This window comes from Mesoplodon densirostris, chromosome 10 (assembly GCF_025265405.1).
Source record: "Mesoplodon densirostris isolate mMesDen1 chromosome 10, mMesDen1 primary haplotype, whole genome shotgun sequence".
NCBI classification, from domain to species: Eukaryota; Metazoa; Chordata; class Mammalia; order Artiodactyla; family Ziphiidae; genus Mesoplodon; species Mesoplodon densirostris.
The window spans coordinates 32,306,604-32,330,547 of NC_082670.1; the positions used below are offsets into that span (position 1 = coordinate 32,306,604).

Here is a 23,944-nt window from a genome sequence, read left to right on the forward strand (position 1 = left end):
TTGGCCCAAAGAGCACCCTTCCAAGTCCCTGGGCGGAGCGGGGGGAGGGGGGTTTGGTTCTTTAGGGCACAAGAACCCGTCTCCTCATAAAGTCAGTTTCAAGACAAGTTCAGGATCCCCCAGGGCTGGGTCCAGAGGAGGGGCTGACCCGATGTTGGTCCACTTGCCAGCATTCCAGAGGGGCCGACCCGCAAGACACACAGAGCTGAAAGGGGCTGGGAGCTCCCGCATTACTTCTACATTGGGTTCCTGCTGGCTCTCTGGATGGGACAATTCTCCACCACGCTGGGCTACCCTATCCACTGTGCAAGTTAGCAAATCTGCACCCAGTCACCCTAACAACCCAAACATCCCCGCTCACTTCCAATCTCTGAACAGGAGTGCGGTCCTGCCCCCGCTGAGCAACGTGGTACAAACCCTGTGTAGTACAGATGGGTGGGTCAACTGAGGTCCAGAAAGATGAAGGGATTTGCCCGAGATCAAACAGCTAATTTGTGGCAGAGCCAGGACCATGACCCAAGGAGGCCAACTCCATACCCCATGCTCTTCCTAGCCCCGCCCAGGAACTCAAAACCAATCCTGGAAGTATCTGATCTCAGAATGGGTCTCACTCCCCGCAGCCAGGTAGAGAGATAGACACACCTCCTGCAGACAACGCCAGGCTCACAAAGGCACTCAGCGAACACTAGCTGAACTGAGGTGACCTCAGAGGAAGTGTGGGGCGAGAGCTGGTGGACACAGGGGCGTCCGGAACACTTCCCGACCCCGACTCCTGACACAGATGGGCAACCTCGCACCCAGGCCTCAGCAGGCCTCTGCAAACGTGACTCACCCAAATCTTGGGACCCTCGACCCAGAACTAAAGATGCTCATCAAAGACCAGAGAGAGATCATCCGCCTCAAAGTGTAGATGACTCCCCACTTCCCAACTCAGCTTCTCCAGACACAGTGGGGGCCAGGAGTCTCGTCCACACACAGGAGCGTTAGTTAAGCGTTTGCAGTCAGGTCCGCCTCGATCCTGACCATCACACTCGGTGTGCCTGACCTTGGGTAAGGAACACAGACCGTTCCCCAGCTTCCTCTGCCTCTCCCGTGAGGCTGTCATGACTCAAGAACACAGCAACACGTGTGAAGTGCCTTGGATGAGCTCGCTCGGCAGGCGGCTACCGTGATCCTTACCTCTATCACCCGTCCTGCCCAAGGACTCGAGTTTTAGGGATATTAGAAAGCTCCCCCCATGCAAGGCCCAGCACCATCTCAGACCCCAGATGGGAAAGGGATAATCAGGTGGAGGGTAGGATGGAGGGAAAGGGGCTGTGGGGTAGCAGGAACCACAGACCACTTGCCACAGAAACCCGAGCTGGCAGAAGAGATGGCATGACTCAGAGGGACCCCAGCTCAGCCTCCAGCATCCCGTCCTGTCCCGGGGCTGGAGCTGCAGGAGCTGTGGTGAGAGGCTGCATTCCCAGACTGCCACTCAGATCCCCCTCCGCACCCCCAAGACAGGGCCTGGGAAACATCAAAGCCGGCCCCGCGGGGCCCTCTGTCCTGACGTCAGCTCACAGCAGGTCCTGGTTAGTGCTTGGCTGGGGCAGACTTTAGATGTTACAAAAGGCAGGGAGGGCAGCCACCAGGCCTCCTCTAAGACCCCGGCCCCTGCTCTGAGCCCACACCCCTGGCCACCAGGCTTCTCACGTAGGAGCCTGGCCCAGTGCTGTGGCACCCACGTTTACTGTGCCCAGTCTGGCCGTCTGCATGGTCTGCAGGAGAGGCTGGTCTGTTGTTTTGTTTGAGGGGAAACGGGCAGACGGAGGAGCCCCTGGCAGATATGCCAGACTCCAGACAGGGAGGGGCTGGGAAGTGAGGGACTCTTCAGAAGCTTCGGCTGAATGACAGAGAAGGAGGAAGGCTCTGGGGATCGAGGTGGTACCTGCCTCGAGGTGGCACAGTCCCCAGCACATCCCTGTCCCTGCACCACCTGACTTGAGGATGCCCCCAGGGCTGTGGTCCGGGGAAGGCCCGCTCTGGAAGCACACCAGTCCTGGGCTTCCCAAAGCCTCCCCGCTTTCAGAGTCCAGTCCTCCGTGCATGACACCTTCTACACCCAGGCCCTCACAGAACACCTGGCCCACGTGCCCCTCAAGGAAGCCGCTGAGCATAGCAGCAGCCAATGGCCCTGCTGCTCCCTAGCAATGCCACCTCCGCTGGCCTCTCCCTTGATGTAAAGTGAGGACCCCAAGCCTACCACTCGGGGACTGTGTGAGGCTAAGTGGGTTCATAAACGCAAAGCCCATAGCACAGCCCGGAGCACAGAGAGGGCATGGTGGGCCCAGGAAGCACCGGCACCATGACCGGCAGGCAGAGTCATCTGCCCACATCAGGCACGACCCCAACAGAGCTGGCGCTGCAAATACCCAGTAAAGACGTTTTCCAAGCCATTTCCTTGGCTCCTCAACAGCCATCTACATGCAGACACTCACTCTGCCTGCGCCCTGGCCCCAGCCCCCTGAGAAAGGGCTGTGTGGGCAGCAGCCCAACTCCTGCTCCCCACCCACCAGCAAGCAGCTGGTCTGGTGCCCGCCTTCCTTGATGTTCTCTGGGCTCCAGGCCCAGTCGACCCACATGTATATACGTGTGCATCTGCGCACACACATGTGTAAACATGATTTTGTGGAGAGCAGAGAGCAGCAGGAAGTTTTTCTGCTCTGATAATTTCAGCTACTTCGGTCCAAGTAACCATCTGGGCCACTCAACTACCTGTCTCCCAGAGACCAGTCCTCTTAGGCTTGGAAAGACAACCCCTGAATCTGTACAGGTCCCAGAACCTGCCAAACCCGACCAGTTGATTCCATCTACCTTCTCTCCCTCTTACTAAAGAAACTCTATCCTTCGGACAGCTGCTTTGGGACCAGGCAGAGGTACCAAGATGACCCTGGGTGGCCCTGGCATGGGCATTCTGCACGGATGTGTGTAATCACGAGTGACTGTGACCTTTCTCACGCACGAGGCCAACCAGCCACAGGCAGGAAGCTGACTCCTCCATGCCCAATACTCAGTCCCTGGTTCCAGGGCCCACGTCCCTGTGGAGACATCCTGACTCCCGGATGACCTCGAGAGCACAGGCCAAGACAGCTCCTATTGGGCATATGGTCCCCTGAGGGAGAGGTTTGCCAACTTCCTGTGTCCCATCTGGGGCGACAGCATCAGGACACAGGCCAGGAGGGACAGCCCTCAACCCGAGAGGCACAAATGCTCTGTTCCAGGAAAGAGAGCAGCCCCAGGCCTCCTCACCACACGAGGATGGCCCTGCTCACAGGTCCCCTCCATGTGGGAACTCTAAGGACACCAAATGAGAGGCCCCAGGGGTACCAGGGTCCCTGCCCCACTTCTCCTCCCCAAGGGGCCAAGGCACCACAGGACTTTGGCCTTCAGGGTCTAACTGGTGCACTTTCAGCTGCTCTGGGACACTCCAAGGGTCCACGGCTCATAGGCATGTGTCAGTTTTTTGAGGAACAAATCTCAGTCTCTGTAAGAACAAGTCGTTTGCATGAACAGCAAGCCCAGTCATCTCCCCAGTTCACCTGGGCCGGCAGGAACACAACATGCTGCAGTGGGGTTTGTGAATCTGGGGATCTGGAATGTCCCCCTCCACCACCACCAGTCCACCACCAATATACCCCATGTGGTTTTAGCACCAACAACCCTGTATGGTGATAAGCCCCAGAAAACCAGGGTTCAGAGGGTTGCTGAAAATCCACCACAGCTGACTCAGAGACCCAGAGGCAGGGCAAGTTCTAGCTGCCCCCCACCTCGGCCCCATCTCCCGAGTGTCTACAGAAGGCCCCAGGTTCGCTGACAGCAGCCCCGCAGCCCTCCACAGGCCATCACAGCCCTCACTTGGAGCCATGCGGGCGGGAGCAGAGTCAGGGACGCAGCTGAGTTTTCCTGTCCTGGGATTTAACTGTAAATATCTGGAGAGGCTCCCACATCCGGATGAGAGCAACAGAACAAAATCACCAGGGATTAACACAGAAACAACGTAGCGGGCCAGCTCTTCTACCTTAGATGAAAACCACAACTCAGCCTTGCCCTGCCCGCTCCTGGGAGGCCCTGGAAGGGGAAGATCAACCTCTGACGGCACAAGCGGGTCCTCGTGTCCAGTACCATGCGGCATCCAAGCCCAGAGGGGCAGAGACACCGGTTGGGAGATGTGCTTTAAGAAGCTCCTCAGCCAGCAGCCACACCACCTGATCCTCGCACCAACCTATCTTCTGCTGGGGCTCAGAGGGCCATACCTAGGACATACCTCTCGCCCTTAGTAACCCTCAGATGGCTGCGATGTCTCCAAGGAAGCGGCAATAAATTAAAAGCTCAGCCAGAGTGAGGTGGTGTGATCAGGCAGAAGCAACATGGGGTAGAGAGACCTGGGTTCTAGTCTCGATACAATCCCTCACAAGTAGGGTGACCCTGACCAACCACCACCTGCCACCAGGGAGTTTTATGATACGTAAAATTAGAGAACTAAAAGGATGTGACTGGACAGTCACCAAGACCTAGTCCTGGATTCGCTGGCACTGAGCCTGAGAGGCAGTTACAGAAACAAAGCGCTCACTCCCCAGAGTCCCCTTCCTGCCCCCCAGCCTCCAGCTGCACAGCCGGCCCCTAAAGCCCACACACATGTAGGGCCAGCCCCGGGAGGGATTAAAAGTGATGCTATAAATGGCAGGTGTGCAGTTAGAGGCAGCTGGGAGTTGCAAACTGGGACCCAGCATCACTGCTCATGAGCTACTCCCATTCCCGCGGCTCAGCTTGCATCCTGCCTCCCCAGGAGATCCCGCCTCTGCCTGCCTCGGCCACACACTTGCACTGACAGCTCACTGCCCGTGACCCCCCTGATATGCCCGCCTGTGCTGTGACCGAGAGCCATATCTTCCAAGCCAGACTTCAAGCTCAAGGTGAGCTTGAATGGGCACCTTGTATGCCCATTCTCAGCTCCAAGGAGAGACAGAGACAGCAGCCAGCTGTCTCCTGAAGACACCAGTGCGCGGCCTGCGGAAATAATCTACATTGCGGGAAGGCAATGGGGCTGCTGGACCACGAGACGGGGAAATGAGCCAGGAGCTCAGGCCCAGGAAGACTTTTGGGATGCTCAGATGGTGTGCTCAGGGACCCCAGAGGGGTCAGAGTCCGCCCCTCATCATCCAGAGAAGATGGAAAGGGACTCGCTGCAGGTTCCACAGCCATTCATTAGGCAGGCCCAGACCCAGGCCCCAACCAGGTCTTCCTCCCGGTGCAGTGGGGAGGGGCCCAGGGATACCACAGCAAGAACAGTGCCAGGGCGAGCCTGGGGGTGAGCTTCCCACGGTCTTTCTTGTGCAAGCTGAGAGCAAACTAAATGACAGTCTGGGGACTGGTTGGACCTGACTTCATCTATTAATTTTCAAGACAGGCTCAGAAAACTCTGGGAGACTCTGTTTTCTGAGCTCTTTTTACTCATCTCTGAGGCACACACCCTAAACTCCCTATGCAGGGAGAACATGATTCCCTGCCCTTTAGGTGGAGTGGCCTCAACCGCACTCAATGAGGGAAAATCCTCCCTGGCTCCTAAAGACAGTAAAATATCCCTTCGGCCTTTTCTGTCCAATATGGCAGCCACTAGCCACATGGATATTCAAATGTAACTTAATTAAAATGAAACAAAACTGAAAACTCATTGCCTCTGTTCCACTAGCCGTATTTTTTTTTTCCTTGCGGTACGCGGGCCTCTCACTGTTGTGGCCTCTCCCGTTGCGGAGCACAGGCTCCGGACGCGCAGGCTCAGCGGCCATGGCTCACGGGCCCAGCCGCTCCGCGGCATGTGGGATCTTCCCGGACCGGGGCACGAACCCGCGTCCCCTGCATCGGCAGGCGGACTCTCAACCACTGCGCCACCAGGGAAGCTCCACTAGCCATATTTTTAGTACTCGGGAGCCGCATGTGGCTAGCGGCCACCGTACTGAACAGCGCCGATGTAGAACAGTTCTGTCCCCACAGAAAGTTCCATCAGTCAGCACTGCCTTAGCTACTCTGACTGTCTGCTTCTTGCTGGCCCTTATTACATGGACGCATTATTTCTCATCCAAAGAACCCTCCACACGGACCAGCCTCATTTCACAGAGGAGGAAACTGGGGTCAAGGCTATCCCAGGAATGGCAGGGTCGGGAACTGCCCCTGGATCTGTCTGGCTCCCACATCTGTGTTCTTTCCACGCTGCCATGCTGGCTGCTCTTCATTTCTTTCACTTTATCCCCTTTTATCCAAGTCCCACCAACAACCATTCTGTCCTGTTTAAGGTAGATCCTCTCTTTGTATGTGCTCTGGTCAAATGTGATTGTTGTTTCGTGTGCGGCTATTTTTAACCCATATAAATGGTCTTGCATTATCTCTCATTCTGCCTCTCACTTTATTCCATGTAGCACTATGTTTCAAGGTGTCTTCCCTGTGGCCATCACCTACATCCTGCTGTTTTTCCCAGTAGAAGAACACACTGTTGGGTCTGGGGAAGCAAGAAGAAAATGAAATTTTTGAAAACAAGTTAAGTGGCTGAACATAGCTGCCCACAGTTTGAAAATCAGTCTTTGAGCCTACACCCTCCTGTCTGTCTGCCCCGGCACCCTGCCCAGGCCTTCAGCACTGCACCTAGCCTCACGCTGCGCCCCCGCACGCATATGGGTATCAGCAGAGCCTGGGGAAACACACATGCAGGCGCACCCCCCAGCTTCTCCCGTGCCCCTTCCTCCTCCCATCAAACCCCCAAAGTGACTAAAGAGGTTGGTCCTCAGCTGGTTCCAAAGGGATAAGAGGAAGAGGCAGGCTCATACTTTTATATTTAGAAGCGCTCTGCAAACCACTTCCTGGAGCAGACAAGAGTGGGGAATGTGAGGACATCGCTTTGCTATGTGTGATGTGGAAAGCACGAGCCACCCAGGGCCTGCAGCAATGGGCTGCGTGTACCACACACCCGATGACACGCGGCGATGCCGAACACATGTGCAGGAGATGAACCCGGCCCTCGGCAGCCTGGCCATCCCCTCGGGGCCAGGGCACAAGGCAGGGCCCAGGAGTCGGAGCCGGACACCGTCCTCCAAGTGTCCCTCTCCCAGCCTTCCTTTCTTTTCTTCTCCACCTGTCTGACCAACAGCTGCTTCTGGAAACCAACCCTTCTCTCCAGGGAAAGGGTTGCTCCAGGCTTTAAGCCTCAATCTGAAACACAAAGAGAAGAATCCCGACTGAAGGAGGCGGTTTGGAAGAGCCAGTGTCTTCAAGAGGCAAGGGTGCCCTCCTCGCCCCTAGGCTGCTGGGGAGGGGTGCGGGGGGCAGGATTTTGCAGTGCCCACTGCCTTCTTCTGAAGGTAGACCTGCTGCTGCCATCAAAGGCCCTCCCCTCAGCCACCTCTGCTACCACGTGTGGCTGGAAAAATGTCGGAGGGGGAAGCTATCTGGAGGTGGGGATCGACTACTGTGGCCATGGTCACTGCTCCAACATCACTCAGATGTAACTGATGCTTGCCCAGTTGGGGGAGGGCATGGTCAGGGGACAGAGAGGGGGAGGGGAAGGCAGGCCAGCTGCTTAATTAGAATCAAAGCATCAGACATTTCCTAGACTCCTTATAAACTTCACTTTACAGCTTAAAATATAAACTCTCTAGTAAGACAAAACCAATTTTATTCCTTTATTTCTTAACTGCATCACTGATGATTTGCTCCTTTATTTTTTAAAAGAAAATAACCAAAAAATAGTCGTTTTTGAAAAATCAGCTGTTCTGAAAAAGCATTCTGGCTAAAGATGGCAAAATATGTATTTCAATCTCCAAATCAGTAACAACAGATGAAAAAAATACAATCTGATGAATAACAGACAGAAACAATTCCTTGTAAGTTATTTTTAAAAGCACCAAAAACTTGCAACACATTACCAGATGCTTAAAGCCTAGGGATAACTGACTTTTGGAGGCCGGGGGGCGGGGTGGTGTTATAAAGCACACCCAAATAGCTAAAGAAAAAAAAAGCCCCTAAGAGTGGCTGATGCAATAACTGAATAGCCAAAAAAATGACAAAGACCTAAAGTTTATTTTATGCCTACTCTGTCGATCTTGAAGTCAGGGTCTGGAAGGTACCAAGATCTGGCTTCACTTAAGTCTGGAACTGGCTGCCCCTCCATCCCAGGAGGTGCCTCTTACAGGCCTCTAAAGTCACGCAGAGAGAGAGAGAGAGGGAGAGAGAGAGAAGCAGACACTGATGGAGAAAGACAGAGGGAGACAGGAAGATGAGAAAAAGGGGGCTGGAGGGAGACTGATGGTGTGGATAGGGGAAGGGAGGGAGGAGCAGAGGGAGGGAGGGAGGGGGGAGGGACGGGGACAGAGAGACACAGAGAGACCCAGATCAACAGACAGAGAGACACGGACAGAGACAAACTGAGAGACAGAGAGTAACATACAGTCCTAGAGAGACCCAGAGAAAGGGACAAGAAAAACAAAGACCCCAGAGCACACATATGTGCACACACACACGTAAGCACACAAAAGGCTCCCCATGCCTGTAGAGCAGCCCCCAGCCCCATATTGACCCCAGCTTCCCCCCCAACCCCCGGCCAAGTAAACCCCCCACAGGGCTTTCCCTGCATCTCTAGTAGGGAGGGTCCTCCTCACTCCCTCCTGCCACCCAACCCAGTGGCCACAGGGACTCCAAACTCAGAGAGTCCCTGGCTACAGGCCACCGTGTAACACTAGACACGGAAGGTTACAGCGAACCTGTAGCTGGGAGACCCGGGGAGTGAGAGGAGTCGGGAGGGACTCTAGATACACCCAATTCAGACCACTCATAGTGGAAAGCCTCAAATTAGACGCTCCTGGTAAATAATTCACCAGGAAAAATATAGTACCTTCCCTGGGCTCATCCATTATTCACCAAGATAAATGTACCATATTGTTACACTTCCTGACATCTAAAAATGGTCTGAGCCATTAGGCCAGGAGCAAGAAGACAGCAGGGCACTTTCTACCCAACCTTTCCAGAACCGCTGATCCAGCAGTCCTGGTGCTCTTGGAACACACTCTGTTGCTCCTCACACAAGGGCAAAGAAGTCAGCTTCCAGATACAGCCAGCCTGGGCTCAGACCATGAGATCCCGAGAGCAGGCCCGCCTCCACAGCCCTCAGGAGCCCAGGAAAGTCCTAAGTAAGACCCCCACCCCCCGTTCACCAGACCCCGGAGGGGTCAGCCCTCTCAAAGGGAAAAGGTAACCACTGTCTGTACCTGTCTAAGGGCAATTCTGTTCCTAGGAGGTTCAAAGAGTTTGACTTTGATGCCAAATGAGTGTCACCTACAGAAAGACCTGCATCTGGGGCTTCCCTGGTGGCGCAGTGGTAGAGAGTCCACCTGCCGATGCAGGGGACATGGGTTCGTGCCCCGGTCTGGGAAGATCCCACATGCCGCGAGCGGCTAGGCCCGTGAGTCATGGCCGCTGAGCCTGCGCGTCCGGAGCCTGTGCTCCGCAATGGGAGAGGCCACAACAGTGAGAGGCCCGCGTACCGCAAAAAAAAAAAAAAAAAAAAAAAAAAAGAAAGACCTGCATCTGACTTGCACAGACAGCTCTGAGCAAATCACTCTGTCCTTCAGGCCTCAGTTTCCCCATCTGTAAAGCCAGCTGCTCCTTACCCTGCAGGGACAAAATGCCCCCTGGGAAGTCTGAAGAGCTGCACCACTTTAAGGCCTTGGCTCACAGTGTACAGGCAGGACGGAGATGTGACAAGAGCTCAGAGTCTGGAGTCAGACTGTCTGCACTTCAATTCTCCTCTCCCACTTACCGAGCATATGACCTTGGGCAAGCTGTTTATCCTCTCGGTGTCTCCGTTTCTGTAGCTATAAAATGGTGCTAATAACAGTATCTACCTCCTAGGCTTGCGAAAAGTAAATTCACATGTTAACCAATGTAGCATGTTTGGAACAGTGCCTGGCACGTATTAAGTATCATATGAGTTTGGGCTCTTAGCCATTCTTGCTCGTCATTATTATGTTCGAGATTTTTTTTTTTTAATCTTTTAAGGGCCTCCGTCCCATGACAACCACCTCTTACCCAGTGTAGGCCTTGGTCGGCATCCCTCTCACGCAGACCGTTTGCAGCTGCCGACTGCCCTGTTTGACTCGCCACCCACTCAATCTCTGCCATGTGGGTGTATAGGTTCTGAACAGACCCTGGGGTCCAAAACTTTGTCCCACAGTTGCTCCATGGAGCCTTGGAGCTGCCGGGTCACTTAAGTGGGTCTCCACAGGAAAGCAGCTGACTGCTGGGACCTCTGCGCTCTCTGGCCCACTGCCCCGGGAACCTCCAGGCAGTGCCCAGATTAGCAGTTGCTCATCATTTCAGTCACTCTCCCACCTTCAATATGAAGAAGAGTCAGAGCGAGTCTGTCTGGGTGAAAATGGATCCAGACCATGTTGGAATGAGGCAGGCCTCTGGCCTCAAGGGACCCAACGGTAGTTAGGTGAGGACAGCACAGTGAATGTTTGGGTGCCAACTAATGCCTGGAGATAACTCTTAGGGTTCAGCTTTCTGATCCCGTAAGTCCCCAATGAGAGAGGACTGGAAAATGCTTTATAAAGGAAAATATCTGACTACATAAAATAGAAGTTGTAAACAACTCCCAATGGCAAACGACCAATTAGGAAAATGGTTTCTAGCAATTGACAGAAAAGGGGCTGCTGGCCTTGATACACAGTTACAAATTGATCATAATAACTACTAAAATTCTAATAGTAACATGGTCAAAACAGCATGTCTTCTCAAAACAAATATAAATGATTAATAAATATAAGAAAACATTCCAATGCACCAGTAACCTAATGAATGCAAATTGGAACATAAATGCAAATAAGAAATGCAAATCATTCTGCCCTATCAAATGAATGCCAAGTTTTTAAAATAACACTCAACACTGGTTGAGTATATGGAGAAAATGGTCCTCATGCCTTGCAGATGGGAGTGTAAATGATAATAATGTCCTTCTGGAAAGTGGTTTGGTAATATTGTACCAATATCCTAAAAAATTCATGCCCTTCTTCCTTGGAGAAGTACCTGATTCCAGGTCTGGGCAGGAAATGTGCCGGATGAACCTGGAACATCTTATCATACGAGGAAATGAGCAAAAACAAGCAGGGTCGCATCAAAAGGTTCAGGGCCAGCTTGAAGAGGCTCCCGCGAGGCCAAGAAGGGACCTTTTTTTTTTTTTTTTTTTTTTTTTGCGGTACACGGGCCTCTCACTGTTGTGGCCTCTCCTGTTGAGGAGCACAGGCTCCGGACGCGCAGGCTCAGCGGCCATGGCTCACAGGCCCAGCTGCTCCGTGGCATGTGGGATCTTCTCAGACCGGGGCACGAAACCGTGTCCCCTGCATCGGCAGGCGGACTCTCAACCACTGCGCCACCAGGGAAGCCCAAGAAGGGACCTTTTAAGCTTCATAATGGTAAGAACCACATGGCCTTAACACACTGGTAAGTTTAAAATCTGTGAGTTCATAATGATGTTTAAAGAAAAAAAGAGCCCAGGGCTTCCCTGGTGGCGCAGTGGTTGAGAGTCCACCTGCCGATGCAGGGGACACGGGTTCGTGCCCCGGTCTGGGAAGATCCCGCATGCCGCGGAGCGGCTGGGCCCGTGAGCCATGGCCGCTAAGCCTGTGCGTCCGGAGCCTGTGCTCCACAACACGAGAGGCCACAACAGTGAGAGGCACCCGTACCGCAAAAAAAAAAAAAAAAAAGAGCCCAGAGGGGAGGGATAAATTGGGAGATTAGGATTGACATATACACACTACTATATATAAAATAGATAACTAATGAGAACGTACTGTATAGCACAGAGAAGTCTACTCAGTATTGTGTAATAGCCTACATGGGAAAAGAATCTTAAAAAAGAGTGGATATATATATATGTATAACTGATTCACTTTGCTGTACTCCTACAACTAACACAACATTGTAAATCAACTGTACTCCAATAAAAAAATTTTTTAAAGACACCGGTAATGCCAAATCATAAGATTAAAAAATTTTTTTAATGTTTTTAAAATTAAAAAAAAGAGCCCAGAGTCCTCCATTGGTCACCTTTGAAGGACGATAGAAAACCAACTCATTCTTTTCTTTTCTTTTCTTTTCTTTTTTGGTAAGAGACATAAGCGTTTATTTCCTCGTTTCACAAATAAAGCCGGCTGAATTGCCTGCTTTTTGGCGATTAGTCAAAGAGACCAAATCCCATATACTCGTCCGACTCCTCCGACTCTTCCTTTGCTTCAACCTTGGCTGGGGCTGCAGCAGCAGCAGCAGGAGCAACAGTGGTGGCAGCAGCTACAAATGCAGATGGATCAGCCAAGAAGGCCTTGACCTTTTCAGCAAGTGGGAAGGTGTAAACAGTCTCCACAGACAAAGCCAGGACCCACTTGTACCCACTGATGATAGAATGGGGTACAGATGCAACAGCTGGGTAACCAATCTGCAGACATACGCTGGCAACACTGCGGACACCCTCCAGGAAGCGAGAATGCAGAGTTTCCTCTGTGATGTCACGCACTTCAAGGTTACAGACGCTGCCATTGTCAAACACCTGCTGGATGACCAGCCCAACGGAGAAGGGGGACATGTTCAGCAACGTGGCTTCACTGGCTCCCAATTTGTCTCCAGTCTTAATCAGCTGCACATCACTCACGATTTCGATGGTGCCCCTGGAGATTTTAGTGTACTGCCTGAAGCCTGGAAGAAGGAGGTCTTCCCAGGGCCCAGACCAGTGTTCTGGACCAGCACAGCGACTTTGCAGGGCGGCAGGCGGCACGTCATTGGCCAGCAGCATGTCCCTGATCTCAGTGAGGTTCCCCTTGGTGAACACAAAGCCCACATTCCCCTGGATGTGAGGCAACTGTTTCTCCAAAGCTGGGTTGTTTCCCAGATGCCCTCGGATCACCTTGTGCATCAGCGTGTTCTTGCCCATCACCACCACAGCCTTCCCGCGGAGTGACCTGCGGATCTGCTGCATCTGCCTGGAGCCCACATTGTCTGCTCCCACAACGAAGCATTTCGGATAATCATTCAGAAGTTGGATGATCTTAAGGAAGTAGTTGGACTTCCAGGTTGCCCTGTCTTCCCTGGGCATCGCGGCAGTGTGTCAGGGATTGCCACTCAGGGTTTAAAGATGATGTCACTCACTCGAGGACGCCTGGCGAGAGGCTCATTATTTTAAAAACTGGTCAAGAAGCATTTACTTTCCCTTTCGTGAACAGCTATACCTCAGGGTAACCAAACAGTTAATAAGGGACGGTTTATCTTTATAGAAGTCTCCAGCTGATAAATAGAATATCACCATTGTATAGCCCCTAATGAAATACTGGATCTGGCAATGATTATTGACGGCTGCTAATTCCAGAGAGACAACCAGATGTTATGTGCCTACTGAGAAAGTATACCTGGAAAAAAAATCAAATCTGACCCTGACGAAGCCTCCAGATCTATGTTTCATTATTAAAAAGAAGCTCTCTATGGGACTTCCCTGGTGGTGCAGTGGTTAAGAATCCGCCTGCTAATGCAGGGGACAAGGGTTCAAGCCCTGCTCCGGGAAAATCCCACATGTCACGGAGCAACTAAGCCCGTGCACCACAACTACTGAGCCTGCGCTCTAGAGTCCGCGAGCCACAATTACCGAGCCCGTGTGCCACAACTACTGAAGCCCGCGTGGCTAGAGCCCACGCTCCGCAACAAGGGACGCCACCGCAGTGAGAAGCCCACGCACCACGACGAAGAGTAGCCCCCGCTCGCCCCAACTGGAGAAAGCCCACACGCAGCAACGAAGACCCAAAGTACCCAAAAATAAATAAATAAATTTATTTTAAAAAAAGAAGCTCTCTAGAAGGAATTTGGAAAACAAGGGCTGAAATAGTTAACTGTGAACGCACATTCTTCTGTTGCTCCCACAAACGGTTAAGACCTAATATTGTTATTAACGTTTCATGCGCTTCCACCATCTTCTCCACCAGATTCTCAGCTCCCTGAGGTCAGGGGCTGGACGTCCACTCTTCCATCCCCTCCACTGTGGACGCCTTGCCCATTGGAGGAGCTTGGGAAATACCAGCTGATCTGTGGCGGGTTCACTGGCCCCTGCATGATGTGGATCCAAACTGAGTTGAGCCCAATATGGGATCCTGGTTGGCAATTACATTAATTATCATTATTAATTCAACAAACATTTATTTAATGCCTACCATGTGCCAAGTACTCTGCAAAACACTGGGGATGGAGAGAGAAAAATACAATTACTGCCTTTAAGTATCTCTGTTTAGTGGGGGAGTCAGACAAGTAAACATATAATTACAATAGCAAAGGCTTACTGAACGTTTATTACGTGCCAGCCACTATTGCGAGAGCTTTAACCCCATTGTTAATGCTTACAACCACCCAGTGAGGTAGGTACTACGACCCCCGTTATGCAGATGAGGAAACTGAGGCACAGAAAGGTAAAGCCACTTGCTCAAGGTAAACACAGCTAATAAGTGACAAATGCAGGATTCAAATCTCCGGTCATCTGGCTCCAAAGGAAAACCTATCATAATCACTAGGCTTTACCACATTATCACACAGCATGATGGGTGGGTGCACGATGGGTGGGTGCACAAGGCAGGCTTTTAACTCAGAGTGAGGGTATAAGGGGGCAGAGAAGCATCCTGGAAGAAGGCTCTTCAAAACAAGATTTTAAGAAGGAACTGGGCTTGGGACTTCCCTGGCGGTCCAGTGGTTAAGATTCTGCAATTACAATGCAGGGGGCACAGGTTCAATCCCTGGTCAAGGAACTAATATCCCACATGCCACACAGCGCAGCCAAAAAATAAAAAATTAAAAAAAAAAAAAAAGAAGGAACGGGGCTTGGCAAATAGAAAAAGAAGCACAAAAACAAAACACGAACTCAGGGTAATTCCGGATGCTCAGAGTTTAAGGGATGATGAGGGGGAACACAGCAAAAGGCCACTAGGACACTGTTTTGTGAGGGGTGGAGCAGGCAAAGGAGGTGAAATCCAAGTTTACCCTGCTTAGGCTGTCCCCGGAAAAAAAAAATCACCAACACAGTGAGTCCCTGTTTCCAAGGAGGTGGCTGTTAGGTTAGAAAATGGACTGAAGAAGCTCTTTGTCAAGGTACATTCACAGAGGCATGATTATGGGATAATGTCATACCTGGTCTATTAGTTTCCTAGGGGTGCTGTAACAAATCACCAGAGCTGGGTGGCTTAAAACACCAGAAGCTTATTCTCTCACAGTTCTGGAGGCCAGAGTTGCCAAATCAAGGTGTTGGCAGGGCTGGTTCCTTCTGGAGGCTCTAGGAAGAGTCTGTTCCATGCCTCTCTCCCAGCTTCTGGTGGTCACAGGCAATCCCTGGCGCTCCTTGGCTTGTAGCTGCATCACTCCAAGCTCTGCCTCTGTCATCACGTGACGTCCTTCCCTCTGTGCGCATCTGTGTCTCTCCTCTTCTTGTAAGGACATCACCAGTCACATAGGATTACAGCCCACCTTAATGACATCTCTTCACTTGATTACATCTGCAAAGGCCCTATTTCCAAATCAGGTCATGGTCACAGGTCCCAGGGCTTAGGACTTGAACATATCCTTTCAGGAGACACTATTCAACCTATTAACACCTGCTATTCTGCAAACTGCTTTTTTTGCCCTACAGCTAACCACAGGTATTTTTCCGTGTCTGTTCACATGGTTCTGGCCCATTCATTTCAACCACCGTATATTATTTCACTGTATCGGTGACCCAAAATCTATTTGTCTAACACCCTAATCATGGACATTCAGATGGTTTTCAATTTTTTGCCATTACAAACAATGCCCCAACTGAATCTCTCTGTACAGGTACCTATGCACATTGGTAATGGGAATGTTTCTTGTAGTATGACTTCCTAGAAACAGGACTCCCCCTGGACCAAAGAGAATGCAATTCAGGGCTTTGATAAATGACAAATTGCTCTTTAAAAAGGCTGTACCAATTTATGCTTCCTTACCAACATTGATACTTATTAACCTTTGCCAATTTGAGAAATGTAAAATGATACTTTGTTTTATTCTGCAACTCATTTAAGACATTTAGTCTGTTCTTAACATAAAGCCATCTTTTGTATGTTCACTGGTTAGCTGAATTTTCTATTCAATTTCTTTGTCTACTTTTTTCCTTATTTTTACTGTTATCTTTTTCTTATTAATTTGTAATCAATAAGATCACTAATATAAGGCATTTTCTGCATTACATGTCACACTTTTCCCCCCTGAGAATGGTCATTAAGTTACTGAATGCCTACTAAGTGCCAGGCACTGTTCTAAGTGTTGGGAATACAGCAGTGAACAGGGCAGTGAGAGTTCCTGTTCTCAAATGTTACTTTACTCAGAAGAAAATATGTTTGCACATGATTTGGGCTTGGAAATAGATAGGAAGTGAATTTTCACCCTTGGGTGCAAAGCTGTCTTGGAATTCATTTAAATACTGTCCTGTTTTGCTTCAAGAGCCTTTTAGAGGGAAATGTACTCTGTTCTCCAGGTGTCCTGGAAGCACCCACAAAGGAGCAGTGTGGTTAGTGAAGGTGGAAGCAGGAATAGCTGACAGCTGTGCCCTTTCCTTGAAAGGAAGAGCCACACCCCAGGCACCCACACCCCCTAGAAGTCCAGGGCCTTCAACAATTAAGCCCCGGTGAGCTCAGGGAGCAAAGGAAGTTTTAAGGAGGAATAACTCTTCCCCATTTCAGTGGAGGGGGTACCACTGGAGTCTCACTCCACCTCCTCCCAGAAGTTCCAGGGAGGCGTGATGTCTCACCGAATATGTTTGGCTCTGATCCTTCCTCTCCTGCCCACTTGGGGGAGGGGGAATATACCCCCTGCAGACAGACAGACACACACACACACACACTCACACACCCTAATTCAGGGATGAATCAGACACACACACACACACCCCCCCTAATTCAGGGATGAATCAGAGACACACACACACACACACACACACACACACACACAATTCAGGGATGAATCAGACAAGCTTATCCTGTTCAGATTACAACCTTGTTCCTCAACCTAACCTTTATCTGTAATAAAGGTGATACACTAATTTCCATCTGTCTAATTCCTGTCCGTCTTTCTTTCCTCCCTGCATCCACTGGTTTAAAATTCAGAGGAAAGAAGGGTGTTATTTACTGACTCCTTCAACATACAGTTTCCATTCTATTGCTTTACACCTGCGTATTTTATGGGTTTTCTTATTGTTGTTGATTTTGTGAATGGGATAAACGTTTCCATTGTATTTTCTAAAAGGTTACTTGCTGATAACTAGTGAAACTTCTGGGTTTTGTGTAGTTTTGTATTTGGCCAAATGACTCAACTCTTTTACTGATTCTAATGGTTTTCAGTTGACACTTGGGTTTCACATGTAAAAAAAAAATGGCACCACCTGCAAAGACCATTAACTTTACTTTCACTTTCGTTTTCTTACAGTATCATTTCAGCTACAATTTCCAGAATAATGTTAAATAGTAGAGACTTTATTATTTTAATGTAGTGACTTCTTTAAAGAGAACAGCATTATAATTTCATTTTTTTAAATTTATTTTTTATTTTTTTATTTTTTGTCTGCGTTGGGTCTTTGCTGCTGCACGCGGGCTTTCCCTAGTTGCGGCGAGTGGGAGCTACTCTTCGTTTCGGTGCGCAGGCTTTTCATTGCGGTGACTTCTCGTTTCGGAGTACAGGCTCTAGGCGCGTGGGCTTCAGTAGTTGCGGCACGCGGGCTCAGTAGTTGTGGCTTGCGGGCTCTTGAGCTCAGGCTCAACAGTTGTGGCGCACGGGCTTAGTTGCTCCGCCGCATGTGGGATCTTCCCGGACCAGGGCTCGAACCCGTGTCCCCTGCATTGGCAGGCGGATTCCTAACCACTGTGCAACCAGGGAACTCCCTATAATTTCATTTTTAAATACGTTAGTTGTTGTTTAAGATTAAAAAAAAAAACAGGAATGGATGCTAATTTGTATCTAATGTCATTTTCACATCTACTGAGATAACTGTGTGACTCCTTTGACTTCTTATTTTGATGAATTACGTTAAATTAAACCACCCATGCCATTTTTGGAGTAAATCCTAATTATTTATGGTACATTATCTTTAACATAGTATTTGCCAGTATTTTCTTTAGACTTTCATACCAATATTTCTAAGTAGTGTACTTTCCTCTTCCGCACTGTCAGTCAGCATTTGGGATCAAGGTCATATCAACTTTGTGACATGCACGGTGTGGCCATCCACCTGTTCCTTTATGTTTTAATACTACAATTCTTCCTTTGTTATATGTATTGTGTTTTACTTGCCTCTTCGGATCTGCTTTTTAATTCTACTTGTATATCCTTTGTTTATTCCTTTTTAAAATCTTGAATCTATTTCTCTAATTATCACATTTTTTCATCATTTTCACCTCACTGTACATTTTCCTCTGGATTCTGAGAGCTCCTCAGCTGCATGACATTGATTAGATTAACTGCAGTGCTGATTCAGCTCCTTAAAGTGAATACTGGAAACTGAATTCTGCTATTGCATTTTTTGTCTCCTCATACTCCATTATCTCAGCCAGTCCTCTTATTACTTCTTCACCCTTCTCGGTAAGCTCTTTTTTATCTCAGTCTGTTGCGACTCACCGGATGTTTTTATCTTAGGTTTCATGAAGTACGTGTCTTGACATTTTTGAGAGGGAAAAAAAGATGCTGCCTTCAAAAATTCACTTCTTTTTTCCAGCAGTATTCCAAGGGAGAAATGGCAAAGCCACGGACAATAGAATAAAAGGGGAGGGAATAGATACGAGAGCAATTAAAGGGATGGTAATAACTGGAGAAGTGGAAAACACAAATCTAAAGCCAGCAATGCTCAAGAGCTCCCAAGTCTATGTCAATAAGGAGTGACAACACATGTCAATATGCGTGTCCCTGAAGCCTGCCTCCCACAAACAAAGGCCACGCCGCAACACCCCTGCACAAACGTTCCTTCATTAGACCCTCACCATAGATCTATGAGGTGGATATTATCATTGTCATCCTGCAGATTAAGAAATGGAATTCAGGGACTTCCCTGGTGGCACAGTGACTAAGACTCCACGCTCCCAATGCAGGGGCCCCGGGTTCAATCCCTGGTCAGGGAACTAGACCCCACATGCATGCCACAACTAAGGAGGCTGCCTGCTGCAACTAAGACCCGGTGCAACCAAATAAATAAATATTTTTTTAAAAAAAGAAAAGAGGAGAAATGGAATTCAGAAGTTACAGTGCTTCCAGGACTCAAATTCTGGTCTTGGGAATCCAAGAACAACTTGAACAACCACTGAGCATCTGGGAAAACAAAGGTCAGGAACTGGACCCACCTTACCAAGCTCATCATCAAGTTGGGAGCAACAAAAAGAACACAGCTGCTAGAATGGAAAAGAAAATGGAGCAGGTAATTCAGAGCTCCATGGTGTAGAAGAGAGAACATACATGGTCCCAGAGATCAGGGGAAAAGATCTTGTTGGGCACTGGGCTACCATCCTCCCAAGTTACCTGGAACAACCCTGGCTTATGCTGGTTGTCTTGGCATAATTATTAACAATGCCCCAGGTTGGATGATAAATTCTCCAGTCACCCCAGCAATGTCTCACACCTTAACCATGCTTACTAGTTTTCACACTTTAACCCGTGCGATTTTCACAGGCCCACTGTACAGCAGGGATTCAGAAATTTGATGAAAGCTATAAACACCCTCCCCAGAAAAATAACATAAATACAGAATGTTGTACCCAGTTGTGATATATTCCTATCCTTTGACAGAGCAGCTCGACTACTGGGAATTTACCCTTCAGGTACACAAGCCCAAGGGTACAGATAGATACAAGGATATTTGTGGTGGCATTGTTTACAAGAGCAAACCCTCAGAGACAGCCTAAAGTCCATCAGTAGGGAACAGGGGGTGGGTGGGGTGAATGTAGACAGCACTTGCTTTAGGCTAAGCTTCCCCTTAAAATACGTAGGAGCCTTCCTGCCCCCGCTTGTGCCCCCAACTCAGCAAGGTCCCAGGGGAGGAAGAGACACGAGCAAACTCGCAGGAGGAGGCTAAATAATGAATTGTAAGTGTATGTTTTCTTTGGCCAGGGCAGTCTGGCCAAGCTCTGGGGGCTTCTGGGCAGACATTTTTCATATTTTAGCAGCTGGCCTATGCCCAAGGCAGTCAGAAGTTAAGTAAGCTTTGAATGAGCTACGCCCATCCTTTCCCCGGCCCCAAGAATTCTTAATGAGGCTCTAAGGCAGCAGCCTCCAGCAAACCCATGGTGTTGCCTTAAATATCACTCACCCTTCGCTACTTTTAATGAATGCAAACGATTCAGCAACAAAACACTTAGCCTGCAATGGAATCCATCTCTGTGCGCCTGGTTTCTCCAGCTTATAGCCCAGCTCAGGTGGGGCCCTACCGGGAGGGCAGCCCAGCAGAGCCCGGGGTGCCCAGGCTAGCCCAGGCAGACCCCTGCACACCAGGACAGTGGGAGCAGGATGCAGGAAGCGCACAGCGGGAGGGAAGACCCCCCCCTCCGCCCCGCCTCCACCTACCACCCCAACTACCAGATGCAGACCCTCACAACTCCACCTCTTTACGACTCTGGCTCCAGGGCAGAGGAAAGTGTGAGCAGAAAAACAAAAGGTATTTCTTTGATCTAATGAAAGAGGCTGGTCCCAGGCACCTCAAAGGCCTGTCCAGTCACCACACTTCCTGCATTCAAGGGCACTTCACCCCACATGCCCACCCCCTCCTCCTCTTCACCTGATGTCAGGTACCAGAGGAACCTGAAAAGCTCCCTTGGACTGGCGCCCTCCTCCACCAACCTCATGGAAGCAACAAAAACGGAGACAGTGTCAATAACCCAATTTACACCCTGTTTTCAGAGTTCTCTTTTGGCAGCAAAAACTGAAAGCAATTTGTCAGGAGTCTAAGAGCAACGTTTAACTAATGTACTTCCAACCTGGGGCTCAGGGGGATTTGTTGCCCCATCAGCCTGATCAACACCTCTCCCCAAGGCTGAGGCAGCGGCCTGGCCCAGAACAGACGGCTGTTAATTCAGCTGCTACAGCCGTCACCCTCAAGGCCAGCAGCTGGCAGGAGCCCCACGGAGGTCCAGGCAAGTCCTCTCAAGGCTTCTCAAACTGGACAACTAGTTACGCTCAGGACAATGGAGGGCCCGCGGGTAGTGCTCTGGGTGCTTGAGATACAAAAGGGCTTCAAAGAATTTGTTGACCTGGTTTGAAAAGAACCCCTGCCTCCCAGGACAGGCGATGGGAAGATCAGCTTCCCCAGAAGTTTCAGAGTTTTATCAAAATACATTTTTATATCATCAGAAACGCCCTGAAAAGAGCCCTGGAATTTTCTTAACCTCAATGCCCTTCTTCCTGATTGTTCAAGGCACAGCATCTGCAACGCTTTATTCTCCTTCAAAACGTTCCCAAAGGAAGTAAAGCAGAGCATTGACTCCCTGGAGGGGCTGGGTCTCTAGACCCTGGGACTTCTGAGTTCTTGCCCTCCAGGCGAGCCCTTAATCAGCCCCTTTCCTAGCTGGGCACACCTACCAAGGGTTAAAGTTTTGGGCAACCACACAGAAAGAATGCATTCTGAAACTCCTGTAAGGTGAGGTGCCTAAAACACATATCTACACAGCAATCCACTAAAAAAGAAAAAAAGCTTTGCTCTCGATATCCACTGACACATACAAAAGGGACATATTTTTGTCTTTTCATGTGCCATCCAAATCCCAACCTGACAGCCAATCCATCCCACCATCAGATGGACCAAAACTCAAGCAAAGGAAGAACTCCCCAGCCTTTGGGCCACTTGTGTCCTGAGGGGAACCGCACCACCCAGCCAATGCTCAGGTAGCACCAAGCAGAATGATTAGCACCAGCTGTCTCCAGAAAGCTCAGATCAACCCCACGCAACGGTGCTGCTGTGAGCGGAAGCCCATGCTACCACCCCCTGGGGGTCTCCCGCATGCCACCCTCAGGTCTTCACCCTCTGAGCACCTGGCATTTACTGTGTCTCCCCTCTTTGGTGCTTCTCTGTGTCCCTGCCTTGTTCATTACCCTCTTCTGGTTCTGTCTCAGTTTGCCTACCAGACAATCCATTCCTGGAGTGAGTCTCCAGTCTCCCCCTGGAATAGCTCAGCCTTTTTATGTCCTTTTTTTTTTTTTTTTGGCCGCATGGCTTGTGGGATCTTAGTTCCCTGACCAGGGATCAAACCCTGGCGCCAGCAGTAAAAGCAGCAAGTCCTAACCACTGGACCGACAGGGAATTCCCCGCTCAGCCTTTTTAATTTTTTAAAATATTTTATTTATTTATTTATTTGGCTGTGTTGGGTCTTAGCTGCAGCATGCGGGATCTTTTTTTTTTTTTTTTTTTAGTTGCAGCATGCAGGATCTATTCCTCGACCAGGGATGGAACCCGGTCCCCCTGCACTGGGAGCATGGAGTCTTACCCACTGGACCACCAGGGAAGTCCCTCAACTTAGCCTTTTAAAATGGAGACTCTAGGGGAATTCCCCGCCGGGGCCCAGGTTCAATCCCTGGTTGGGGAACTGGGATCTCGTATGCCAGGTGGTGTGGCTAAATAAATAAATAAATAACTGGAGACTCTACCATAAGAGAGGTATTTTCTTTCCACAAGAGACTGTTTGCCCTCTTAGGGACAGCTACCTCCTCTTCTGGATATCGCTTGCTTTTTAAGGATTTAGAAGTTCCCCGACCTCCCCTCCCACATTACCTAGCATGAGGCCATCTGCCTTAAACATCCTTTGTTATTCATGTGCCAGACTAAAAGGAAGACAGCTTCTATTGCAAGTTACTAATAGATAGGAAGCAAAAACAGGTCTGTAACTAAATCACATTCTTTTTTTTTTTTTTTTTTTTTTTTTTTTTTGCTGTACGCGGGCCTCTCACTGCTGTGGCCTCTCCCGTTGCGGAGCACAGGCTCCGGACACACAGGCTTCGCGGCCATGGCTCGCGGGCCCAGCCGCTCCGCGGCATGTGGGATCTTCCGGGATCGGGGCACGAACCCGTGTCCCCTGCATCGGCAGGCGGACTCTCAACCACTGCGCCACCAGGGAAGCCCACTAAATCACATTCTAACTACCTTTTATCAAGTATTCACAATAGGACAGACGAAGTCCTTTGCATACACTGAATTTCAAAGATGTCACTGATTTTAAGATGCACCATTATTTATGTTCCAGCAAAAGGAAATGGTACCAGTTAAACTAAGGCACAACATTACATAATTATCTCACAACCAAAGAAGTGAAACTGGGGAGGGGGAGAGAGAGCATCTTAGAGTTCGTGAAATACAGTACTAACTCATTTAATTCTCACGAGACCTCTAATGGGATGGGTATTACCATCCCCATCTTACAAAAGAAGAAACTGAGGCTCAGAGAGGCAAAGTGAACTAAGGTCTCCCGGGGAGCAAGCTGCAAAGCCAGAACTCAGTTCCTGAACAGATTTCTGAATTTCCGGGGTTGGGGGCACGGGGGCCGGCGCGGGGCAGCCAGGCCTCAGACAGACCAGCCTTGGTTAAGCTGCCCCGCCCCTTCAAGGGCAAACAACACTTGCTTGCTGATTCCTGAAATTAGGGTCTTTTTGCAATTGCACCTTCACAGATCCTACTTCCAAAAACAACAAAAGGAAAACAGGTTTCCCTAGCTCCTTCCTCACAAAACTGGCTGGAAATGAAGGGGGGAAGCTCTCAGCCAACTTGTTATACATAAAGCACATTTAATGAGCCTTTCAAGCTCTGGGAGTGGGAGAAGGAAGGGTTCATTGGAAATCTGATACTTTGGCAGCCAAGTGAGAG

General features: G+C 49.8%; 1 protein-coding gene and 1 pseudogene across 2 annotated transcripts in view; both read right to left on the reverse strand.

Moving 5' to 3' along the window:
* Window positions 1–23,944, reverse strand: part of PTK7 (protein tyrosine kinase 7 (inactive)) — a 60,067-nt gene that overhangs the window by 24,898 nt on the left and 11,225 nt on the right. The window contains exon 1 of one of the 2 annotated variants that reach the window (XM_060111615.1): window positions 7,001–7,082. The exons of the other annotated variant lie outside the window; for it this stretch is intronic. Coding sequence (XP_059967598.1) covers window positions 7,001–7,067 — 67 coding nt within the window. The 5' untranslated portion in view covers window positions 7,068–7,082. Of the gene's footprint in view, window positions 1–7,000; window positions 7,083–23,944 lie in introns of those variants that run through there. 2 annotated transcript variants of the gene reach the window in all.
* LOC132497100 (large ribosomal subunit protein uL10-like) lies at window positions 12,182–13,228 on the reverse strand (annotated as a pseudogene).